Source organism: Manis javanica, chromosome 15, assembly GCF_040802235.1.
Source record: "Manis javanica isolate MJ-LG chromosome 15, MJ_LKY, whole genome shotgun sequence".
In the NCBI taxonomy this organism is placed as follows: Eukaryota; Metazoa; Chordata; class Mammalia; order Pholidota; family Manidae; genus Manis; species Manis javanica.
In genome coordinates, this window is record NC_133170.1 from 88,150,586 (window position 1) to 88,170,779 (window position 20,194).

Genomic DNA, 20,194 nt, shown 5'->3' on the forward strand with positions numbered 1-20,194 from the left:
GCTGCAGGTGGGAAAGCTTTGCCTGGTGCCGATGCCCCCTGCCTCCATGCACAGTGCCTCGAGGGTTCTGCCCTGGAGCAGGCCAGCTCGGGAACGAGTGTGTGCAGGGCATCCCGTCACCCGCTGTGTGGCAGGAGGCAGGACCCAACAAACAGGGACGGGGTTCTATGCATCCAGGCGTCACAAGGCTCTTGCTGAGGCCAGTGCCCTGCTCTCTGCCGCTGGGGAGTCCGCCCTGTGGCTTCAGGGCCAGGATGGCGGCCGACATTGCCTCGGATGAGCTCGTCTCCTGCTCTGTTGGTAGATGGTGGTGGTTCTGTTAAGGCCGTGTCTGCGGCTTGCTGTCAGGTGTCAGGGCGGCCGTGAGGCAGGGCCCCGTCTGTGGCTGTGCCCTGGGCTTGCTGCTGCAGTGGCTGACGCTCCCACGCAGCCTGGCCTGCCAGAGGCCACCCGCTGGTCTTGAGCAGGCCCCCGGCCCTCAGTGGGTTCTGCCTCGTGCCCTCCATGTGCTGCCTGGCCAGGCTGCTGGCCCAGCATGGCCCAGCACCCTCGCCCCGCTGGCCGGGCCTGCCTCCCACTGCTGCTGTGACAGCCACGAGGGTGACTGTCGTGGCCGCAGCTGTCCCCTTCATAGGCCAGGACACCTGCCCCGGACGTTGTGCCCAGCAGCCTCAGGTTGCTGGGCCGATTGTCAGTTAAGTCATTTTGGGGACCTCCTGGCTGACGCTGCGCATGTATCTGTTCTCAGGTGAATCACTACAAAAGGGAAGTGGAGGTGATGAGGAGGGGCTTCGCCGAGGAGAGAAGGGCAGTGGAGCAGGCCTTCCGGCTGGAGGTCAGCACACTGGAGGAGCAGAAGGCCGACCTGGAGAGGCTCCAGGGGAAGTCTCAGGAGGTCATCCGTGGCCTGCGGGAGCAGCTGCAGGGTGCGGCCTGGGGTCCCGAGCGGCAGTGGTGCTCGCAGGCGCTGCCTGGCCTGGCCCGGAGGCTGGCCCAGGACAAGGACCGGCTGGAGGCGGCGCTGCAGAGAGCCAGGTCAGGGCATCGTGTCCTCTCAGGATTTCCCGTCTGGGGGCAAATGGGTGGCCATTAAAGGGACAGGTCACCGTGTAAGGATTTTACTTAATTAACAATGTGCATTAACTGGGGCTTAGGCCACGGAGCTATTTGCTTTGTAGAATCTCGACTCGTTCTCACCTCTGCCTCAGACTCGCCTGGCATCAGAGGGCGATGTGCTCTTTCGTACCTTGCTCTCATTTTCTGGGCTGCGGTAATGTAGCACGGGGGAGATGGAGAAAAGGTCTAAAGCCCCTATGACGGTGGGAAGGACAGTCAGCTCCGGTCAGTGAGGGTCTTGGAAAGGCTAAGGTACGTGAGCAAAGCGGAGTGTGGATGCTGCGTGCAGTGTTAGGGGTCCCCAGGAAATGTCCACGAGCCCCTCTGTGGACGGGGCTGAGGAGGGGTGGCCAGAACTGTAGGCCTGGTGTGCCCAGGCCGCCCTCGCCAGCCTCCCCCAGCTCAGGAGGTGGCGGCCCCAGGGCTGAGTGTGTGGCTCCGCTGGGGGCTCGCCCCACCCCTGCTCACAGAGGCCCTGCTGTGTCGTCGGGTCTCCAAGGTGCCAGGTGGACGTGGCCTCAGTCACCACGCTGAAGCAGGATGCCGAGCGACCTCCTGTGGAGGTCATGCCCTCCTAGCTGGGCGCCCTCCTCGGCCCATGGTTGGGGCGGACTGGGCACTGGCATGTGCTGAGAAAGGGCAGACCCCTGCCAGTCTGTACCTGTGCCCCCCTCCTTCTCTCTGGGCTGCCAGCAGAGCGCCCCAGGCCCAAGGGGCGTGCTGGAACTGAATGCCCCTCTCCTGAGGGTGGATCAGAAGCTTTGAAAGCCATGGGCCACCCCGTGCTCTGAGCTATCTTCTCTTAAACCCAAGAACTGTGATAGAGGACTGGCCACGGCTGCCTCTGGGCAGCGGGCAGGCGGGGCAGCCCCTCCACCCACTTGAGCCATCTCCCCAGGAGCTCCTAGCCTGGAGGGAGAGCTGCCCGCCTTTCCCCTCGTGCAGGCCGATGCTGGCTGAGCAGAGGACATGCCAGTCCCAGCCCAGCTGCCTGCGCAGCCCTTGACTCGGCTGGACACTCTTCTGGGGGCCTCCGGCCTCCGGTCCCAGCAACTCAGGTTTTCAAGGGTGGTACTGACGAGGGGTGAGTTCCACCATCTCACTTGGTCTTTGGACCCCTGTCCTTACACCTCTATGAGGAGGGGTGTGGCCCCTATCTGCTCGTCGGTCATGGCAGCCACCCTCCCCACGTGGCCACTGAGCCCTGGACACATGGCTGTGTGACTAAGGGGCTGAATTTTAGTTGCTTTATTTTAATCGACTTTAGCAGTTCACATGTGCCAGGGGCTCCTGTGTCAGCGTCTGTGTGTAAAACCGACCCCACCGAGGGCAGATCCCTCTGTGCAGGTGGGGGGTAGGGGAGCGGCCAGCAGCCAGGGCTGGTGATGGGCTTGGCCGTGGGCAAGCAGGTGCAGGCTGCGCCAGGCCAACACCCTTGCCGTGTAGATGGCAGGCAGAGCCCGTCCGAGCCTCGGCCTCAGACGGCTGGGGCATGCTTGATGCCGAGGCGGCAGCTTCCGCTCCCACAGTGGGTCGTCGCAGTCCAGTCCCACGTGGGGTGCACCAAGGAGCGGTCCTGGGGGAATTGGTTCCCTCCGCCGGTGGCCAGGCCTCTGCCGACCCGGAGCCAGCACTGCTCTTGGGAGCAGGCAGAGGGGACGCCCGACCAGCAGGCAGGAGACGGAGAGGGCCTGGCGTCTCCACGGAGCGGCGAGCTGGGAACCTGGGTGGGGAGCCGGGTCTGCAGGGATGGGCCCGGCGAGGCCGGAGCACCCTGCCAGGGGCTGCAGCCGGCCTGGACGAGGCCCCCAGGGTGCCGCACTCCCCCACCTGGCTTCCCTGGGCCCCAGGCGGCTGCACAGGAACAGCTTGAGGCCCTGGGTGAGGGAAAGGCCTCCTTGGCCCTGGAGCGAGATGCTGTGATGTGAAACACCGACTCGTGCGGCGGCAGATGCGTGGGCTCCCGAGGAAGCCACAGGTTGGAGAGAGCAGGCTTGGTTTCTCCCCTAGGACGCCAGCCTCTGCCCCCAGCAGGGCTGCTCCTCTGCCAGGGCACAGCTGCTGATGGGGGTGCAGCCCTGGTGCCTGCAGGGCTCGCCCACCTGGCCCCACACCAGTGTCCCCGGCCCCCAGGTGCCCTGCATGTGGGCAGAGGGCAGCGGTGGGCCTTTCTGGCAGCTTGGCCAGCTTGGCGTCCACTGCCCCATCTCAGGCAGTTCATGCTGGTCTCGCAGGACAGAGGGGCTGTGCTTGGAGCCCCACTGCAGCCCTGCGCCCTCTGAGCCCCTTCCTGACCACTGTGAGCAGGACCCCGGCCACGCCCACCAGCCCCGTCCTTGAACTGTGAGTCCCGGGCTGGTGGGGCAGCGCCTGTGCCCCCGTGTCCGGGAGGGAGGCCTAGTGGGGAGCAGGCGTGGCTCGGTTAGGGGGTCTAGGGAATGAGGAGATGGGCTGCTACAGGGGAAGGTGGGTAGCAGCTGGCTCACGGGGAGATGGGGAGGGTCTTCCTGGGGCAGGGCGAGGGAGGCCAGAAGGAGTAGGTGGCCGGGCTGGGGGATGCGCAGAAGGCAGGGGCAGAGGGTGGGGGGCGGGCCAGAGGCAGGGGTTCGTGGCTACTGCAACTGTCCATGCAGAGCTGACCGTGGGACCAAGTGACTGTCTCAGACACGCAAGACGGTGGACGGTCGAGGTTCGGAGGCTGAACTGACGGGGCTCCAGGTGACAGGGGAGAGGCAGGGAGGTGGGAAGCGGGTCAGGAGCAGAGGGCTCCCAGGAGAAGCGGCGCTCTAGGAAGGGAGAGAGCAGGGGGCAGAAGCCAATCCACACTCCAGGCGCCGTGCATGCCCCACAGAGCAAGGTGGGTGGGGAGGTGAGGAAGGGGAGACCGCGGGGCTGGTGTCTGGGGCAGGTGGGGGCAAGGACAGAAGGTCACCTGAGTCAGGAGCCACCCAGAGGCCAGTTTACCGATGAGACGTGCAGGCCTGCAGAGTTCCTGGGGCTCAGCAGCATGCAGGTGCCGCCGAGCCCACAGGGCAGGCCCCCAGAAGGGGCTCCTGCCTTGTGAGGACAGGACTGCTCCCAGCCCGGCCCGTGGGGCCACCTTCCCAGCCGCAGCAGCCGCAGGACCCCAGGCTGGCCGAGCTCAGACTCGTGGGCCCCTGGCGGCCATGCTGCGGATTCTGGCCTTTATTGTAAGAGGAAGCAAAGCCCAGAGGGACGTGACCAGGCTGGACCGCGAGGGAGTCTGCCCATGGCTTAGGGACTGGCTTGAGTGGTCTGGGTGCCCAGACTCACCCATACCCACATCTGCTCTGCCTTCTCTACACCCACCAGCCCACACATGCCCTTCTTCTGGAATCATCTGAGACAATTACAGACAGAACACTTCACTGCCAACTACCTGAGCCTGCATTTCATTAGGACAAGGACATCCACGTAGCCACGGTCACTGTCACAGTGGGAAAGATAACATGAGTACAGTGCTTTGGGCTCCGCATCACATTTCCCCAAGGGTTTCAGTTTGTTCTTTATAGATTGTTCACTTCAGGTCTAACAGGGATCACGTTATGAATTTAGTTAGCATATCTCTTTAATATCCTTTAATTGAAAAACATATCAGGTTTTTTCAGTCAATTTTTTTGGCAATGGACATTCACTTTATCATTGTAAAATACACATCACACAAAATTGACAATTTCAACCACTTTTATGTGTACAGTTCAGTGGTATTGAACAGTCAAAATATCATGCAGCTACTGTCACCCCATCCACTCCCAGAACTTTTCCTTCATCCCAGGCAGAACGTGTACCCATCAAACAATGACTTCTGCCAGCGATCTGTGGAGGGTTTCAGCGTCAGTGCCTGTGAGGGCCACTGCTGTGTACTGTTCCTGTGCTGTCCTCGTCTGGCTTTGGCATCAGAGTAACCTGGCCCCATAGAATGGATTAGTTGTCGCCTCTTCTTCACACTTTGGAAGAGTTTGAAGATTGGCATTAATTCTTCTTTAAATGTTTGGTATAATTCACCAGGGGAGCCATTTGCTCCTGGACATTTCTTTGTTTTGAGCTGTTCCATTACTGATTCAGTATCCTTACTACTTACAGGTCTGCTTAGATTTTCTATTTCTTCATATGTCAGTTTTGGCAGATTGTATGTTTCTAGGGATTTAACATTGACATTTTTGAAGAATCAAAACCAGGTGTTTTGCAGAGTGGGCCTCAGTGTGGATGCCTGATTCTCCCCCTGATTAAATTCCTTCTTGAATCTCACGCCTTCTTTATAGGACCATTTTCTTTCTGATGAATAGCCTTTGGAAGTCCTCCAGTGAAACTGTTTGGGATAAATTCCCTCAGTTTTTCTTTATCTGAAAATGTCTCAAAATTCCTCTCATTTTTGAAAGATAGAATTCCTAGGAACACAAATCTAGATTGACAGTCAAAAGACTGCCCTCTGCCCTTCGAACATATTCAGTATCTTCGGGATTTCGTGGCTGATGTTGGGTAGCCTGCTCCAGTTGTTGTTGTTGTGTATGTACGTTCATTTCCCACGGCTGCTGTAAGAAAATACCACAAAGTTGGTGGTGGCTTGAGACAACACCATTTATGGTTTCATAGTTTTGGAGCTTGGAAGTCTGAAGTGGGCCTTACTGGACTGGACTAAAATCAAGATGTGGGCAGGCTTCCTCCCTCTCTGGTGGCTCTAAAGGAGAATCACTTTTCTTGCCTTTTCCCGCTTTTACAGACTGCTTGTACCCTGCGGCTCATAGATCCTTCCATGTTCAAAGCCAGAGGTGACTGGTGAGGCCTTCCCTCCATCTCATCCCCTGGATACCGACTCTTCTGCCTCCCTCCCCCCCATTTAGGACCCTGGTGACAACACTGGGCCCACTTGGGAACTCCAGGACACTGTCCTACCTAAGGCCACCTAATTGGCAACCTTGATTCCATTTGCTCCATTAATTCCCCTTTACCATGTACTGCAATATATTAACTGGTTCCGGGGATGAGCATGCAGACATCTTTTAGAGGCCATTGTCCTGCCTGCCATACTAGGTGGTCTGAGTCGTGCCCAATGGCTACTCTCAAGATCTCTCTCTTTTATGGTTTTTCTTTGGTGTATTTAGGTGTGTATTTCTTGCAACTTTTTATTGAAGCAGTATATACACAAGAAAAGCACACATACGTGTACAGTTAGAAGAATTGCCACAAATTGAACGTGTCTGTGTCACCAGCACCCAGCACAAGAAACAGAGCTTCCCAGAGCCGCTTGCGGTGACCACCGCCCTGGCTTCTAACAGTGCAGATTGGTCTTGTTGGTCTTTGTACCTCATACAAAGGAATCACCCCACGTCTACTCTTCTGTGTCTGGCTTTCTTCCCTCAGCGCCTGTTTGTGGAATCCGTCCATGTTGCTGGTCGCCGCTGTGGTTCATGCACTTCGGTTGCTGTGGAGTATTCCGTTGTGTGGACGGACCACGACGTTCATTCACTCATTGACTGGCATTTGAGTGGTTTCTAGTTTTGGGCTGCTAAGAAGGTCCTTGTGCACGTCTTTTGGAGCATTTATGTTGGGATGTACCTAAGAATGGGCTTTTGGGGTCATAGGGCATAGATGTGGTTTTCTCTTCACTTATCCCACTTAGGAAAATACTGTGCCTCCATATGTATAGATCTCTTATGAAAATTCTCAGCCACTATTTGTAAAATATTGCCTCCCCCCCCAGCTCCACACCCCAACTAGATGTTAGATCTTTTCACCTTTCTTCTGTTTCTTGGCTTCTTCACACTTTCCTTGTTCCTTCCTTTCTGTGTCACATTCTGGTACTTAACAACCTATGTCTGTGTTCCAGGACAGTGGTTCTTTCTTCAGCTGTGTCTAATTTGCCATTTAACCCATTGAGTGCTTTTTTTATTTTGACATTGACTTTCTTTTCATTTCCAGAAACTCTGTCTGGTCCTGTTTGGACTGTTTGGTATGATTGCTTTTGGTAGTTTTCATTGCGTGTTCATTTTTTAATTTATTTTATTTACATAAGTATTTCATAACATTTATTTTGGGTTTGTGTCTGGTAATCCCAATATCTGAGGTCCCTACAGGGTCTAACTCTGTTGTTTGGCTCCTGCCAGCCCTTGTAGGTGGCCTTCTCCACGTGTGCTGTGCTGAGCTCGTGGTGACGTGATGTCACTCTGGGTGCCTGGGACCCGCGGTAGGGGCGCTTTCTTCAGAAACAGCGTGTATTGCTTCTGCTGAGTCGGGGGCCTCCTGATCTGGGACTGCTTACCCACCCCCCAGGCCCTGGCTCAGTGCTGGTGTCCAGTGCGGTCCCCCCATGCCACAGGTGGCAGTGCTGGCCCACGCACTGTCGTCAGGGTGACCCCATCTTTGTTTTGCTTAATGCTCACAACTTTGGTTTTGACTTCTGGTTTCTGCTCTGGGGGGGCCCTTGCAGTTTTCCGTCGCCTTCTGGAAGGACAGCCACACGTTGTGTCACCAGTGTCACACGGGCTCCGGTTGCTGGGTGAGGGTCAGGTGGGATGACTGTCGGCTTATGTGAGGTTCAGGAACTAGGACCCCCCACCCGCAATGCCCACACACGGCCCGGCCTTGAATCAATTTCTCGTCTGCCCTGGACCAGAGTGACAGCCTTAACACAGACCTTGTTTGTCTCACTCCCCTGCTTGAAATCCTTTGCTACTTTCAGAATTCCAGTGACTTGTTTCATTATTTTTCTCTTTCATTCTTCATGAGATAAAAGTCATTCTTATGCTGATGGAGATAACTTATACTTGATATTATAAGCATAATACATAAAATAAACAAGGGAGCATATGGTTTTTGAGTATTTTTAGATTGAAATAATTAGAAGTTAATGCCAGGCAGAGGCCTCCTATGGGGAATAAATGTCAACTAGACCCAACATGTGTAAGAATACGTTCTCTGGGCAGCAAGTATAGGTTTCAATGAGCTGCCCCGTCCACGATGTTCACTGCTAGATTGCCCGTCTGCCGTGCAGCGATGGTGTTGCCCATCAGAAAGCACAGGTGGCTCCAGGCCGACTTGCTTCATGAAGCAGCTGCTCATACTTGCCTTTTCCCATCGAGGGTTCCACCTGGCATCAGGTGTCCCTCCGTCCGTCGATGCGTCATCCCAGGGTCCTCTTAGTGCTGACCTCTGAGTGTGGGGAGGGAGGGCACTCACTGAGGAGGAAAAATGTGTCCCTGCATTTTGCGCTTCTGGTCCCTCGTGTTCCTCGACTCCGTGCTGGAGTTCATGAGGGGGGAGGGTATCTTTTGCAACGCTGGAGGACCATGCCCAGCACTGCGCCTGGGCACCGGCCGTGGGCACGCTCACATTTCAGTTAGAGGCCGGGAGGTGCAGGGACAGGTCAGCTGCAAACACAAAGTGCTGAGCATCAGTGAGTCGTGATTGTGTGACTGTCGTAGAAACTAAGAAAGCCCTGTTCTCTGCAGCTTGTCTCCTGGGAGATGCAAAGCGTAGCGTGTGAGTGCTAGACAGAAAAGAAGGAGAAGGAGGAGTGTGCCCTGTGCCCTCATCCAGGGCAAGGACCCGTATGTCGCAGGACGGCCGTGACCCCCAGCAGCAAGGCCAGCCTCAGGCAGACGCGAATGGCAGCCTGCTCCTGGAGTGCCCACTCTGTTATCGAATTTTCATGCAGAATCGAGTTGGATCAGCTTTCTGAAGAAAACACGTTGTTGAAAAATGAGCTGGGAAGGATTCAGCAAGAGCTTGAAGCTGCGGAGAGGACACGTGGTGCACAGAGGTAGGGCCCTGTCTCACGGGTCCACCCAGGCCTGCCTGCCTATGGCACGTTCCGCTCGGAAGGCTCTGCTGTAGAAAGTGTTTGCAGACCAACCCTGCACTCCAGAAAACCCAAACTGGCTGAGCCGTGCTGGCCTCCGACCCCCTTCAGGATGTTGGCGGCCACCCTCCTCCCTGGGCTCCTCGGCCTCCGAGGCGTGAGGTGGAGAGCATGTGCCAGCTGCCGTGTGCCAGCGTGACCAGCTTGGTCTGGCCCGCTGATCTCTGAAGTCCATAGACAAGCACTTCTCACCCCTACAGAAATATTCCATGGCACTCTAAGGGGTGGGGGAGGCAGCGAGTATTTCTGCAGGGGTAAGAGGTGCTCCTGGGCCTTTCTGGGCAAGTTCATGTCTTGGAATGGTTTCAGCTATGCTTTTCTCCAAGACTTGTTTCAGGCTGTCAGTTTCAGCGAGTCAGGAGCTGGGGTGAGAACCAGAGGGAAGATGGAGGGTCCTGAGCGCCGCGGCAGGACAGGCCGGGGGTCGGGGTTCCTGTTGGTGGGTGTCTGCTCTCAGCACTGCAGCCTTATCCAAGGACCATTTCTCTGACCTTTTATTTCCAAATATGAAGTTCAAGATGAGCCCAGCTCTAAAATGCTGACAATGTGGTACTGATCTGAAAAAATTGCCATGTTTTTTTTCTTCTTACAGTATCCACATTTTTTTTTTTTTGAGAGGGCCTCTCTTATATTTATTGATCAAATGGTTGTTAACAACAATAAAATTCTGTATAGGGGAGTCAGTGCTCAGTGCACAATCATTACTCCATCTCAAGCCTAATTCTCGTCAGTCTCCAATCTTCTGAAGCATAACGAACAAGTTCTTACATGGGGAACGAATTCTTACATAGTGAATAAATTCTTACATGGTGAACAGTACAAGGGCATTCATCACAGAAACTTTCGGTTTTGATCACGCATTATGAACTATAAACAATCAGGTCAAATATGAATATTCGTTTGATTTTTATGCTTGATTTATATGTGGATCCCACATTTCTCCTTTATTATTATTATTATTTTTATTATTTTTAATAAAATGCTGAAGTGGTAGGTAGATGCAAGATAAAGGTAGAAAACATAGTTTAGTATTGTAAGAGAGCAAAAATTGCCATGTTTTAAAGTGCGGAATGCAGAGCTGGTGGTCAACAAGTGGTTGATGTTATATTACAGCAATTCTGAAACCTAAGTTTTTTTCCTTGTAGAAACTGTTTTTCCCTCAGTTTGCTTCTAGGACCCATTTGACGACAGACGTCAGCAGACATAGGGTCATTTGGGCCTTTATTTATGCTGCTGGGTATAGTTAAATGTTCTGCTGAAGAAGTACTGACGTGTGAGATTGAGAAGTACTGTGGCGGGTGTCCGCCCTTAGGGTGCTGGCAGTGCTCCCGGTTCTGGGACGTGGAGTCCAGCCGCAGACGACGGCAGGGCAGCCCCGGGGTGGTGACCAGGAACGGCGGCGGCTGCAGGTGCCAGAGCTGCGGGTCTGCTCGGCTGCAAACCCAAGCCGCTGCCGTCACGACAGGCAGGGCTGGGGAGGCTGATCTACTCATCCTGCTTCTCCAACAGGGGGGAAATCGAGGCCCTGAAGAGAGACAAGGAACAGGCCTGCTGTGAGACGGAAGAGCTCAGCAAACAGGTCAGGTATTGACACCAGGCAGGGAGCTAATACCGCCCCCTTTTCTGCATTATTTTGAAGTGGTTTCAGACTTACAAAAGGGAGGTACAGAGCTTGCTTCTGAAAGATGTGAGAGTTGCCAACCCATCAGCCCCCCGCCTGAAATCAGGAAATTAATGTGGTTGTGAAACAGCCGTTTGAACACCACCCCCTGTCACTGTGCCCTGGTCTCTAGGACCCTGGCACTTCTGAAGACTGACAAGCCGACGTTCTGTGGGAAGTCCCTCCGTTAATTTGTCTGATGTTCCCTTGTCATCACATGTAGGTCACACGTCTCTGACGGTGATAGCCCCAACGCGATGCTGTGTTCTCATGGCATCCTGTCTGCCCCATCGCTGGTGATTTGGTTCTTGGTTACATGGTGCGTTGGCTGTCAGTTTTTCCTTGGTAATTAATTAGTATTTTGTGGTAGATACTCTGATATGTAAATATCCCATTCATCAGACTCTCGGCGCTTGAGCACTCTTTGTTCCTTGGTGAGCTCAGCCATCGCCACGATGGGTGCGACTGGTGACTGAACCCTCTGTTCCCTTTGTATTTATTAATTGGTATTCTAACGTGAGAAAGAGCTCTTTCCCCCATTTATTTACTCATTTACATCATCATATTACTGTCATTCTTGTTTTAGTCAATAGATTATAGCATTTAACAACAATTTTTAATTGTCTCAGATTTGACCAATGTGAGCCCCTTCGGGGTGGTTTCCGGGCCTCTGGGCAGGTCCTGGTCTTTGAGCACTTCCTCACTTTCTGGTACCCTCAGGTTTTCCAAGTTCATGTAATACTTCCCCTGCCTCGGCCCTGGAATCAGCTCTTTCTCCAAGGAGCCCTTGGTGACTTTTAGTATAAAAGGTATTTAGAGACCAAGATCTGGGCACTAGGAGTGCTCGCTGTACCTGGGCATCGCTGCTTCCATGCACGCCTAGTGGTAGAGCCAAGGAATGTGTATGTGCTTATACACACTGGGGTTAGGGTTTCAGCGTGTGAGTTGGGGGCGGCACAATTCCATCCACAGCGGGTGCTTTATCACCCTTGTTAGAAGCATGGGGGGAGTTTGATGTTAACGGCAAGAACCTGATGAGGCTCAGAAAGGTCAGGGGCCCCTGAGACCCACCTCTACTACTTTTAACTCAAGCCATCCTGGGTGTCACCCCAGCACCTGTGCTTCCAAGTCTGGTGTCCCGGGCTGTCCAGGCTCCCACCGTCCACTCTGGGTCTCCATCTGATCAGCTGCCATGGCATCACTGCTCTGGAACCTGTGACCCAAGTTCTCTCATGGGCCAAGAAGAGTTGTTGATAATTACAGAATCACATGTAGTTATAAAAAATTCATTTGGCGTTTTTGTTGGGAAGGTGGGAGTGATGACTTCCAAGCTCCTTACATGCCAGAAATATATTACGTTTTTAGTCGGGGTGTCCGCATGCTCGCCATTAGGACATAGAAGGACAGGGTTTCTGTCTGTTGGCCCTGCGTCCCGCCATCTGGCTGACCTCCCTTGTTGGGGTGGGGGGGTGTTTCTGCCACCTTCGCCCACAAACCCGCCCATCCCCGAGACACGCCCCTGCAGCTCTTCCCTCCTGCTGCCGCCTCTTCTCCTGTGGGCTGAGGAGAGCGGGGTCTGCCCGGGGCGCCGCCCCGACCTCGGTGGCCTGTGGCTTGCCTAGGCTCCCAGCTCGGGGCGCCTGTTCCCGCAGTGAGTGTGCAGTGGCCTTGCTGTGCCTTGTCCACCAGGAGGGTGATTCACGGATCTATTTAAGATAAAAACGTCAGATTCAGAATTTGCCCAAGGACTAGCTTCTTGTGTAAGTGGCCCCCCTGGGGCTGTCTGGGGATCAGAGGAGCCGCCTCGCCCCTCCCCCTCCCCAGTTTCTCTCCAGGACACATCAGTACATGGATTATCAGTATCCCTCTGCTTTCTTTCCTTCAGCATTTTATGAAAAACTTTAAACACACAGAAAAGCTGAAATAATACACACTGATCACCTGCACACCACAGTCTAATCCGACACTTGTCACCGTCACCATGTGTGCCTTAGTGATTTGTTTGTATTTGTCTCTGTGCTTCTGCACCGTTTGAAAGTGAGTCGCAGATGCAGTGATACTCGGCTCCGAATCCCCTGACGGCGAGAGCGCCCCGCGCCTGCTCACAGCACTTCACGCCTCAGAAACTTAGCCGTGTTTACCTATAGTGCCCGATATTCAGACCGTGACATTCTCTGATCATTGACAAACCTGAATCCAGTTAAGGTTGGCACATTACGCTGAACCATTGACGCTGGGGGTCAGCCAAAGAACCCGTGGGTCAGGGATTCGTCTCCACCCCGCAACATGGGAGCCTTGGCTGGGAAGGCAGGACAGCTGGGGCCCAAGGTGGTGGGGCTGGGATCACCTGGGGGCGCCTCTCCGCAGGGTGGCGCGCCTGGAGGAGGCCATCGAGGGGGCACACACAGTGGGTGCTTGGGAGGCCAGGTGGGAGGCCTGAGAAGTCGCTCCGGGTCAGCCCCACGAGACTGCAGAGCCCCAGGGCGGGCGGAGGCCCTGCTGGTGGACGCTTGGCAGAGGGCGTGTGGGCTGGGGATGCAGCCAGCCTGCTGGGAGGACGCGGCTGGCCGTCAGTGTTTCCGATCTGAACACCCGCTTCTCCTCCCAACACTGACGTTCTGAGGAGAGCTGGTGGTTGCCTCCTGCAACCTGGACGTCCCGCTGTCTCCTGATGGCATCGTCCAGTCTAGTCCTCTGTCCCGTTTTCCCTGTAAGCTGGAAGTGAGGGCTAAAGGCCAGATCAGATTCAGAGTGAACATATTCAGCATAAGTATCCATTTGTCTTAAAATGTGCTTGGGAGATGGCTACTAACATCTCACTTGGACTTACATGGAAAAACCCAGGCGATGGCCACACACACCGAGACAGGTGGCGTCCCACACCTCCCAGCGTGATGCCCTGAGGAGCACATGCCCGAATCTCGGAGCATCACACTGACCCCAAAGAGGGACCGTTAAACGGGGGAGGTGGCGAGGGGCCCTATTTGTCAAAAATGTCAGCGTCGTACAAGATGAAGGCCGTGTAGACATTCTGGACTCAGCGAGGCCCAGGCGAGCTCCAGGTAGGGCGCTGCCCAGCCAGGGTGGCAGGGCGCCCGCAGGCCGGCTGGGCCTCTGAGCCTGGTAACGGAGTGCGGGCAGGGCACGTGGACCTCTGTGGCCGTGTCCTGAATGTTTGGAAATATTTCCAGAGACCAAATAGTAAAGATGAATGGAACACAGTCAATTCTTGGGTTCACCCCAGGGGATGGTGGGGAATCCACTTCTGGCTGCTCGTGAATTCAAGGCTGTGCTCAGAGGACAAGGTGAAGGTGCGTCGATATTGGAAGAGTCTTAATTTTCACAGTAAAATGCGATGCACATGAGAGCTCCATAGCGGATGGGCCACCACGAGCCGCTGTGGGTGGCAACACCCCTGCAGCCTCGGTCCCGAGACGAAGGGAGGGGCCCGGGGACAGTCCATGTACAGCTCAGACGAGAGAAACGTCACGAGGAAAACGCACGGACCCACCAGCTGCCGCGAGCTGAGAGGAAACAGCTTCAAGGGTTCTGTCACGTTTCTCAAACCCTCAAACACAAAAAGTCAACCGGCGAGCACCCTGGGGAGGGTTCCCATGGCACCAGAAGCTGGTTCAGAGGCCAGTGCTGGGGGTTCCCGGGAGCTGCCGGCCCCGGCCTGGGGGTCGGACGGCCGAGGAGGGCGAAGGAGTGCGAGTGTGGCTTCCCTGGCGGCCGTCCGGGAGTTCCCGGGGTGAGGCCGCGGCCCTGCCCAGCGGGCTGCTGAGCGTTAGCAAAGTACGTGGTTTGGGCAGCACCTGCCCTGCCAAAAGCTAGGCTTATGCGCCTAATGGTAAAGAGCAGGGCAGCTCTGAAGAGGGCCAATACTTCTCATTCAATTAGGGTTTTCCCCTTCAAACTGCTTAAATACTGGAAGAACCATGGGAGAGACGGGAAAAGCATAAAAGGCCGTGAGAGCGGTGTTTTGGACATTCACAGCATCACCTCCTCCGTGGTCACGCATCATTTCCCGGGGAACGGAGCGAGGCTTCCTGTCTGTGGCAGTGTGGCTGCGGGGCCGGGTGGGTGTGTGTGTGGACGCTGAGGCCGCCACCTCCGGGTGTCAGTGGCAGCGCTCCCCCCACCCAGGGTGGGGTCAGCAGGGACACCTCCGGACATTAACAGAGTTCCCTGGGAACAGAACCATCCTTGGCTGTGAAACACTGGAATGATCTGAGTTGAGCTGCTAGTTTAAAAAGATAACCTTTCCATCTGTATTTTAACCTTTTTTGCTCTAGAGTCAGAGATGCAAGGACGAACTGTCCCAGCTCAATGGCAGAGTCCTTCAGCTAGAAGGGGAGGCCTCCAACTGCCAGGCCCGGAACCAGGAGAGCCTCGTCACCATTCAGCTGTTATCCCGGCGCCTGGAGGAGGCCGGGCGCCAGGAGGAGCTGCAGGTGAGCACCCAGAGGGGCAGGGCGGGGAGAGGCAGCCCGACACGCATCGGGAACAGCCCACTGCTCTGGAGGGGACAGCTCGGGGCTTCTCAGATGCCCTGGCAAACACGTGGACTTTGGGGGCTTTTGCAAATCCCTGGCATCTAGAAAAAGCAGCAGAAGAGATTAAATCCTAGTGAAAGAGTAAATCATATGACCTTTCTGGAGGAGACTTGGTGAAATACGTATCAAGAGTCTCAAGGATGTCAGGATGCTCTGACTTCATAAGACTGCATAAGGGAATTTACCTGGGCATCGTGGAAAGACTGGGCTGGATGCATTTTCATTGCTAGGGTATTTATGATAGCAAAACAGAATTGGAGTCAGCTTGAATCACAACCGTCCTGAATGAGCCAGCACATTACAGTGCAGCCATTAAAGACCATTTTCCAACATTTAACATCATGGAGAGGCGCTCCAGGCAGTGATGGCGCCAGCATCCTCACAGGAGTGTGCAAACGTGTGGGAAGGGCTGGCAGAGCCCAGCACGGAGTCAGGTGTGGGCCTCAGGCCATGGGTCACGGGGAACTGAAAGTTTGTGCTCTTTGCTTTTCTGTAATTTTCTGAAGTTTGTGCATTTAATGTGTGCTAATTCTGTACTTGTGAAACTGATGTTTTTAAAACAGGGTGACCAAATCCACAAACTAGAACTTGAACTTAAACATGTGAATCAGGAATGTCAGAGCCTGAAGCTGTCACAGATGCAGCGGAGAGGCACCTGTGACGAACGCCAGGACCAGGTGGGTGAACGTGGAGGCCCGGGCCAGGCCCCAGCCGCAGAGCCAGTGCGGTGCATGCTGCAGAGCCCTACCAGGGCTGGTCCGGCCAGAGGGGTTAGCAGGCGGGCTCCACCCAGCTGGTCAGGCACTTACCAGGCCCAGGACTGAAGTCAATAAATGCCCCCCGCCTACAGCTCACGGGGCCCGAAATGTGATGTTGGGTCTGTGAGTGAGGCCCAGGGAGAGGGTCCCACCTGTGAGGCCTATGGGAGTGCACGCCCCTGCATGCCAATCCTCCTGACTTCAAAGAAAAGCCAGAAACTGGATGTTTACACCATTACCCATGGTTTCCAAATGATACATCTGATTTTAAAAGAATTTGAACCCACTGTGCCGGCTCCCCGGCACACAGGCCGCAGCATTTATTGGTGCACGTTGATCCAGGCAGGCACTGGGGACATAGAAACACAAGGCAAAGCTCCAAGCCTGCCTGGGGCTGCCTCCTACCAGGGGCGGGGGCATGCACGGGGCACACAGTGAGCCCTGGGGTGGCTGGGCAGGTGGCCGTGCTGGGATCAGGGGAAGCAGGGCGGGAGGACACGAGGTCGGCAAGGTCGCAGCCCAGCCCCGGGGAGCCTGGGTGTGTGCCAGGCGCTACACTCACGTCTCAGGTAGAACCAGTTGCTGCCTTAAAGGGCAGCAGGATGTTGGGTCGGAGCATGGATGGCAGAGACTGGGATCCCCTCCACCCCGCCCCGGCTGAGTGATCTCAGGCCAGTTTCTTAGCCTCCCTGTGCTCGTTTCCTCGTCTGTACACTTGGGAGATGAGTGGTACCCACCTCAAAGCATCCATGTGAGGCATCTGAGGGGGCACCTCCCACCTCCCAGGGGCTTGAAGAGTCTGCCTGTGTGCACACTATGTGTTTAATTTAAAAGGCTGAGAAAACAACTCAGTCTCAAAGTGTCACAACGTAGTCCATGACATGAAAAGTCCAGGGCAGGAGGGGTGTGGGGACCAGGAATCAGAGGGCGGGGAGTGCCCTTCTGAGGAAGAAATTGGAGCAAGACAGAACGTGGGTAAAAACCTGATGTCTGGAAAGCACGAATCCTAATGAAGAACAGTCTTTCCGCATCATGCAGAAGTGCAGGCAGAAGTCAAGCTGTGAACGACTTGACCAAGAAATTCCATCAGAACCCCCTTGGACGTCCTAGCGCATCTGGGGACACTCCCTGTGGAGCCGGTGGTGATGACCCCGCTAGGCCGGCCCTCCGTGAGCAGGGGGGAATGAGCACTGGAGCTCGGGACGCCTCTCGCGCCTGTCACTCTGTGCGGACGGAAGGTCGTCCGGACACCAGACGCACGCCTTTTGGCTCATTCCGTCCTGAAGTGAGTCTGAGATGATTCTTTTCGGACTCTAAAGTACTGGTGTGCACCCTTTTCTTGTGGCAGGAAGAACTCGAAGAGCGGCCTGAAGACACAGATGAGCGCGCGGAAGAGGCGGGCGGGATTCTGAAGAACATGGAAATGCTTCTGCAGGGGAAGGTGGCTGAGCTGAAGCAGCAGGTAAGGGTGGGCTGTGCCGTCCCCACGCCCACAGCCTCCCACTGGACGCGTCTGCCCCTTGGCGGGAGTTCAGAGAGCCGATCCAGGAAGACGCCGCCTTGGCCCAGAGCCCAGTGGAGCCGTGTCCCTCGGGCACCACTGGTCTGGGCTCTGTCTCGGCTTCGTTTTGAGAATCTGACTGCACGTTTCTTATAAGATCAACAATTATAAGCAATCAACGGAGAGCCGATCTGACTGAACAGATACCCTACACTGTGTGTGTGCCCTGTGTCTATTTTCCTTTGGGAGTTTTAAGGTGTATGTCCGAGGTGTCCGCATCACCTCAGTCCCGGGCAGGTGCTGACCGAGGTGCTGCCGTCCTAGGCGGCCCCCTCCCTCCTCCGCCTTCACGGCAGGGCAGCTGCCCTCTGCCCGGGGCCCGCAGAATGGAAGGCAGAGCGGAGGTGGCCTCCCACGCTCTACAGGGTCCAGCCTTGGCTTCTCGCCTGACGCCGCACCTGCCCTCGGCCACGCCCGCTGCTGACCCTGTGGCTCCCGTGGGCACCTGCTGCTGGGCCTTCGCACTCCCTCTTCCCTCCACCTGGAATGTCCGGCTAGACAGACTCGGACTCGTTCCTGGGCTTGTTCGGAGTGTGCATCTCTGTTCAAGTGTCCCCCACCCCCAGCCCGGCCGAAATAGGAGCAGTCCTCTCAGATGCTTGCCCTGCCTGCATCTTCTCTTAGCATCTCAGCATGTGACACACGAACTGCTTCCAGGCCATCCCCTGCCACTGGAGCACGTGCTCCACGCACCAGGGCCTGGGCTGGCAATGCCAGGCCCACAGGACGCCAGCGACTGCTTAAGTGGACGGGGCTCAGGCCGGCCTGGCTTAGGAAGCCATGGCCGGGACTCTAGTGCCTTCGTGTCTTGAAAAGGGCTGGTGACTACAGTGGCCTTGTGCCCGCCTGGCTGCAGGCCTGGCACTAGGATGTGTCTGCTGTGTCCTTGGCAGGGCACTGGCCTGCAGGGCATGGCGAGAACCAACATTTTTGGTGCTCTTAGAAATTCCCTTGTTTTACAGGAACAGTCCTTTTTGGGGCCTTTAGGTTTGGGTCTTTTTATGTCTTCGTTTCACAGTAAAATTGATTCTCACAGTGTCCAACATATTTTCTGTCACAAATTTTAGGAGATTCCAACTTCCTGTCTCATGCCAGGGTAACAAACCTGTCCTCACATCTGATGTCGGTCAGGCTGTGGGAACCCGAGCTGTGGTCGCAGCCCCGTGGAGGCGGGCCGGTGGGGCGGGTAGGGCCCTGCAGGCCCACAGAGCCGTGGCTTCTCCCCCTCCAGCCTGACAAGAACACGGAATCCGACCTGCTGCTGAAGGGCCTCTACGTGGAGAACGCTGGCCTGATGAGGGCGCTCCAGGCCGCCGAGGAGAAGCTACATGGCGCCCAGAAGGAGACCCGGGTCCTGGAAGAGAAGGTCAGAGCCCTCAACACACTCGTCGGTAAGATGGCCTTGGCCTCCCTCTCGGTGTGAACATGCTTGTTTTCCGGGAGTTCATTTTGAAAGAGCGTCTTGTAGAGTTAAGCCCTGCGACATCACGATCTTCTGAGGCTCACCGCCGTGCAGCCTGGACACACGATGGTGATTCTTCGCTCACACCACACACGCTTGGTGAATGTCTCCTTCATGCCAGACGCTGGGGCAACAGCTGTGCTGGGAGAGGCCGCGTTTGCCCGGGGGGCCCTGGGTGGTTTCCAGGTAAGAGCCCCAGCTGTGCATCTCGCTGGTGAAGGATTCTGGGTGCCCTCAGCAAGGAGCCCCTGAGAGGAGCGGTGTCACAGCTTCAGCGCCAAGTTTTCGGCCTTGGCTGGAGAGATGAGAATGCCACGCCAGGGCTCGGCGCTGCCGCATCCTGCTGGCACTGCTCTGGGCGGAGGGCCCGCGCAGACCTCCCAGCAAGGGCTCGCTTGTCGTGACCTTCAGCTTTCCGGGGGCGGAGCGGGAGGCGCCGCGTCAGGCACTGGTCTACCCCGGAAGATGCTCAGTGTTTGTTTTAGGTCTGTGGACTCAGGGATGGTATTTATTGCAAATGCAATCATTTCCTCATTAGAATGTCATCACACTGAAAATTGTATTAGAAGTAAAAAAGAAATACATATATATAGTTTTATATCCAAAATATACATAAATTATGGTTGTTTGCTTCCTCAGAAAAAACTACTGTAATATGAAGTCACTGTACCTGCGATTAGCTTTTCTATTAAAATTGGCTTCTGAGTTTTATTGTAAAATAATTCAAATGTACAGAAAAATAGTTTTGTAAGAGATGCTCCTGTGCCCACCAACTGGATGTACTGAAAACCTTCTGCTACAACATTTTAGATAAGGTTCTGTGCACCTGGCCACCTCCCCCCTCCTGGAGAACCACCCTGCAGAGCGCCTGCGTCTGTGGCCTCCGTGGCACATTCACTGCACGTGATCGGTGGGAAGGACCTCAGCACTCTGTGGAAAGACACAGGAGGCTACAGGAGGTGGGAAGGTGGCTTTCACACAGGGAGGCTCAACACCACGAGCTGGCTCTTCTAAATTAACTGATTAATGTAATATATTCCCCAAAAAAGTATAAATGGGTGTTCCTTGCCCTGATCAATCTCTTGTCTCAGAATCAGATGGCTCTAAAGTTTCTGTGCACAACTAGATAAATACAATAACCCTGAAAACTCTAAAAACATAAGAGCAACGAATGGGGACTAGTTCTACCAGTTACTGGGTCT

General features: G+C 55.2%; 1 protein-coding gene across 19 annotated transcripts in view; it reads left to right on the forward strand.

Annotated features, from left to right (window-relative positions):
- NINL (ninein like) overlaps positions 1 to 19,697 on the forward strand; it is a 167,575-nt gene extending 147,878 nt beyond the window's left edge. For 17 of the 19 annotated variants that reach the window (XM_073223017.1, XM_073223024.1, XM_073223028.1 and 14 more), the window contains 7 exons: positions 749 to 1,035; positions 8,792 to 8,896; positions 10,505 to 10,574; positions 14,951 to 15,109; positions 15,775 to 15,888; positions 17,318 to 17,431; positions 18,762 to 19,697. In XM_073223017.1, coding sequence (XP_073079118.1) covers positions 749 to 1,035; positions 8,792 to 8,896; positions 10,505 to 10,574; positions 14,951 to 15,109; positions 15,775 to 15,888; positions 17,318 to 17,431; positions 18,762 to 18,953 — 1,041 coding nt within the window. In that variant the 3' untranslated portion in view covers positions 18,954 to 19,697. Of the gene's footprint in view, positions 1 to 748; positions 1,036 to 8,791; positions 8,897 to 10,504; positions 10,580 to 10,878; positions 10,975 to 14,950; positions 15,110 to 15,774; positions 15,889 to 17,317; positions 17,432 to 18,761 lie in introns of those variants that run through there. The other 2 variants (XR_012125651.1, XR_012125652.1) reach the window with 2 other exon arrangements.
- The last annotated feature ends 497 nt before the right edge of the window (positions 19,698 to 20,194 follow it).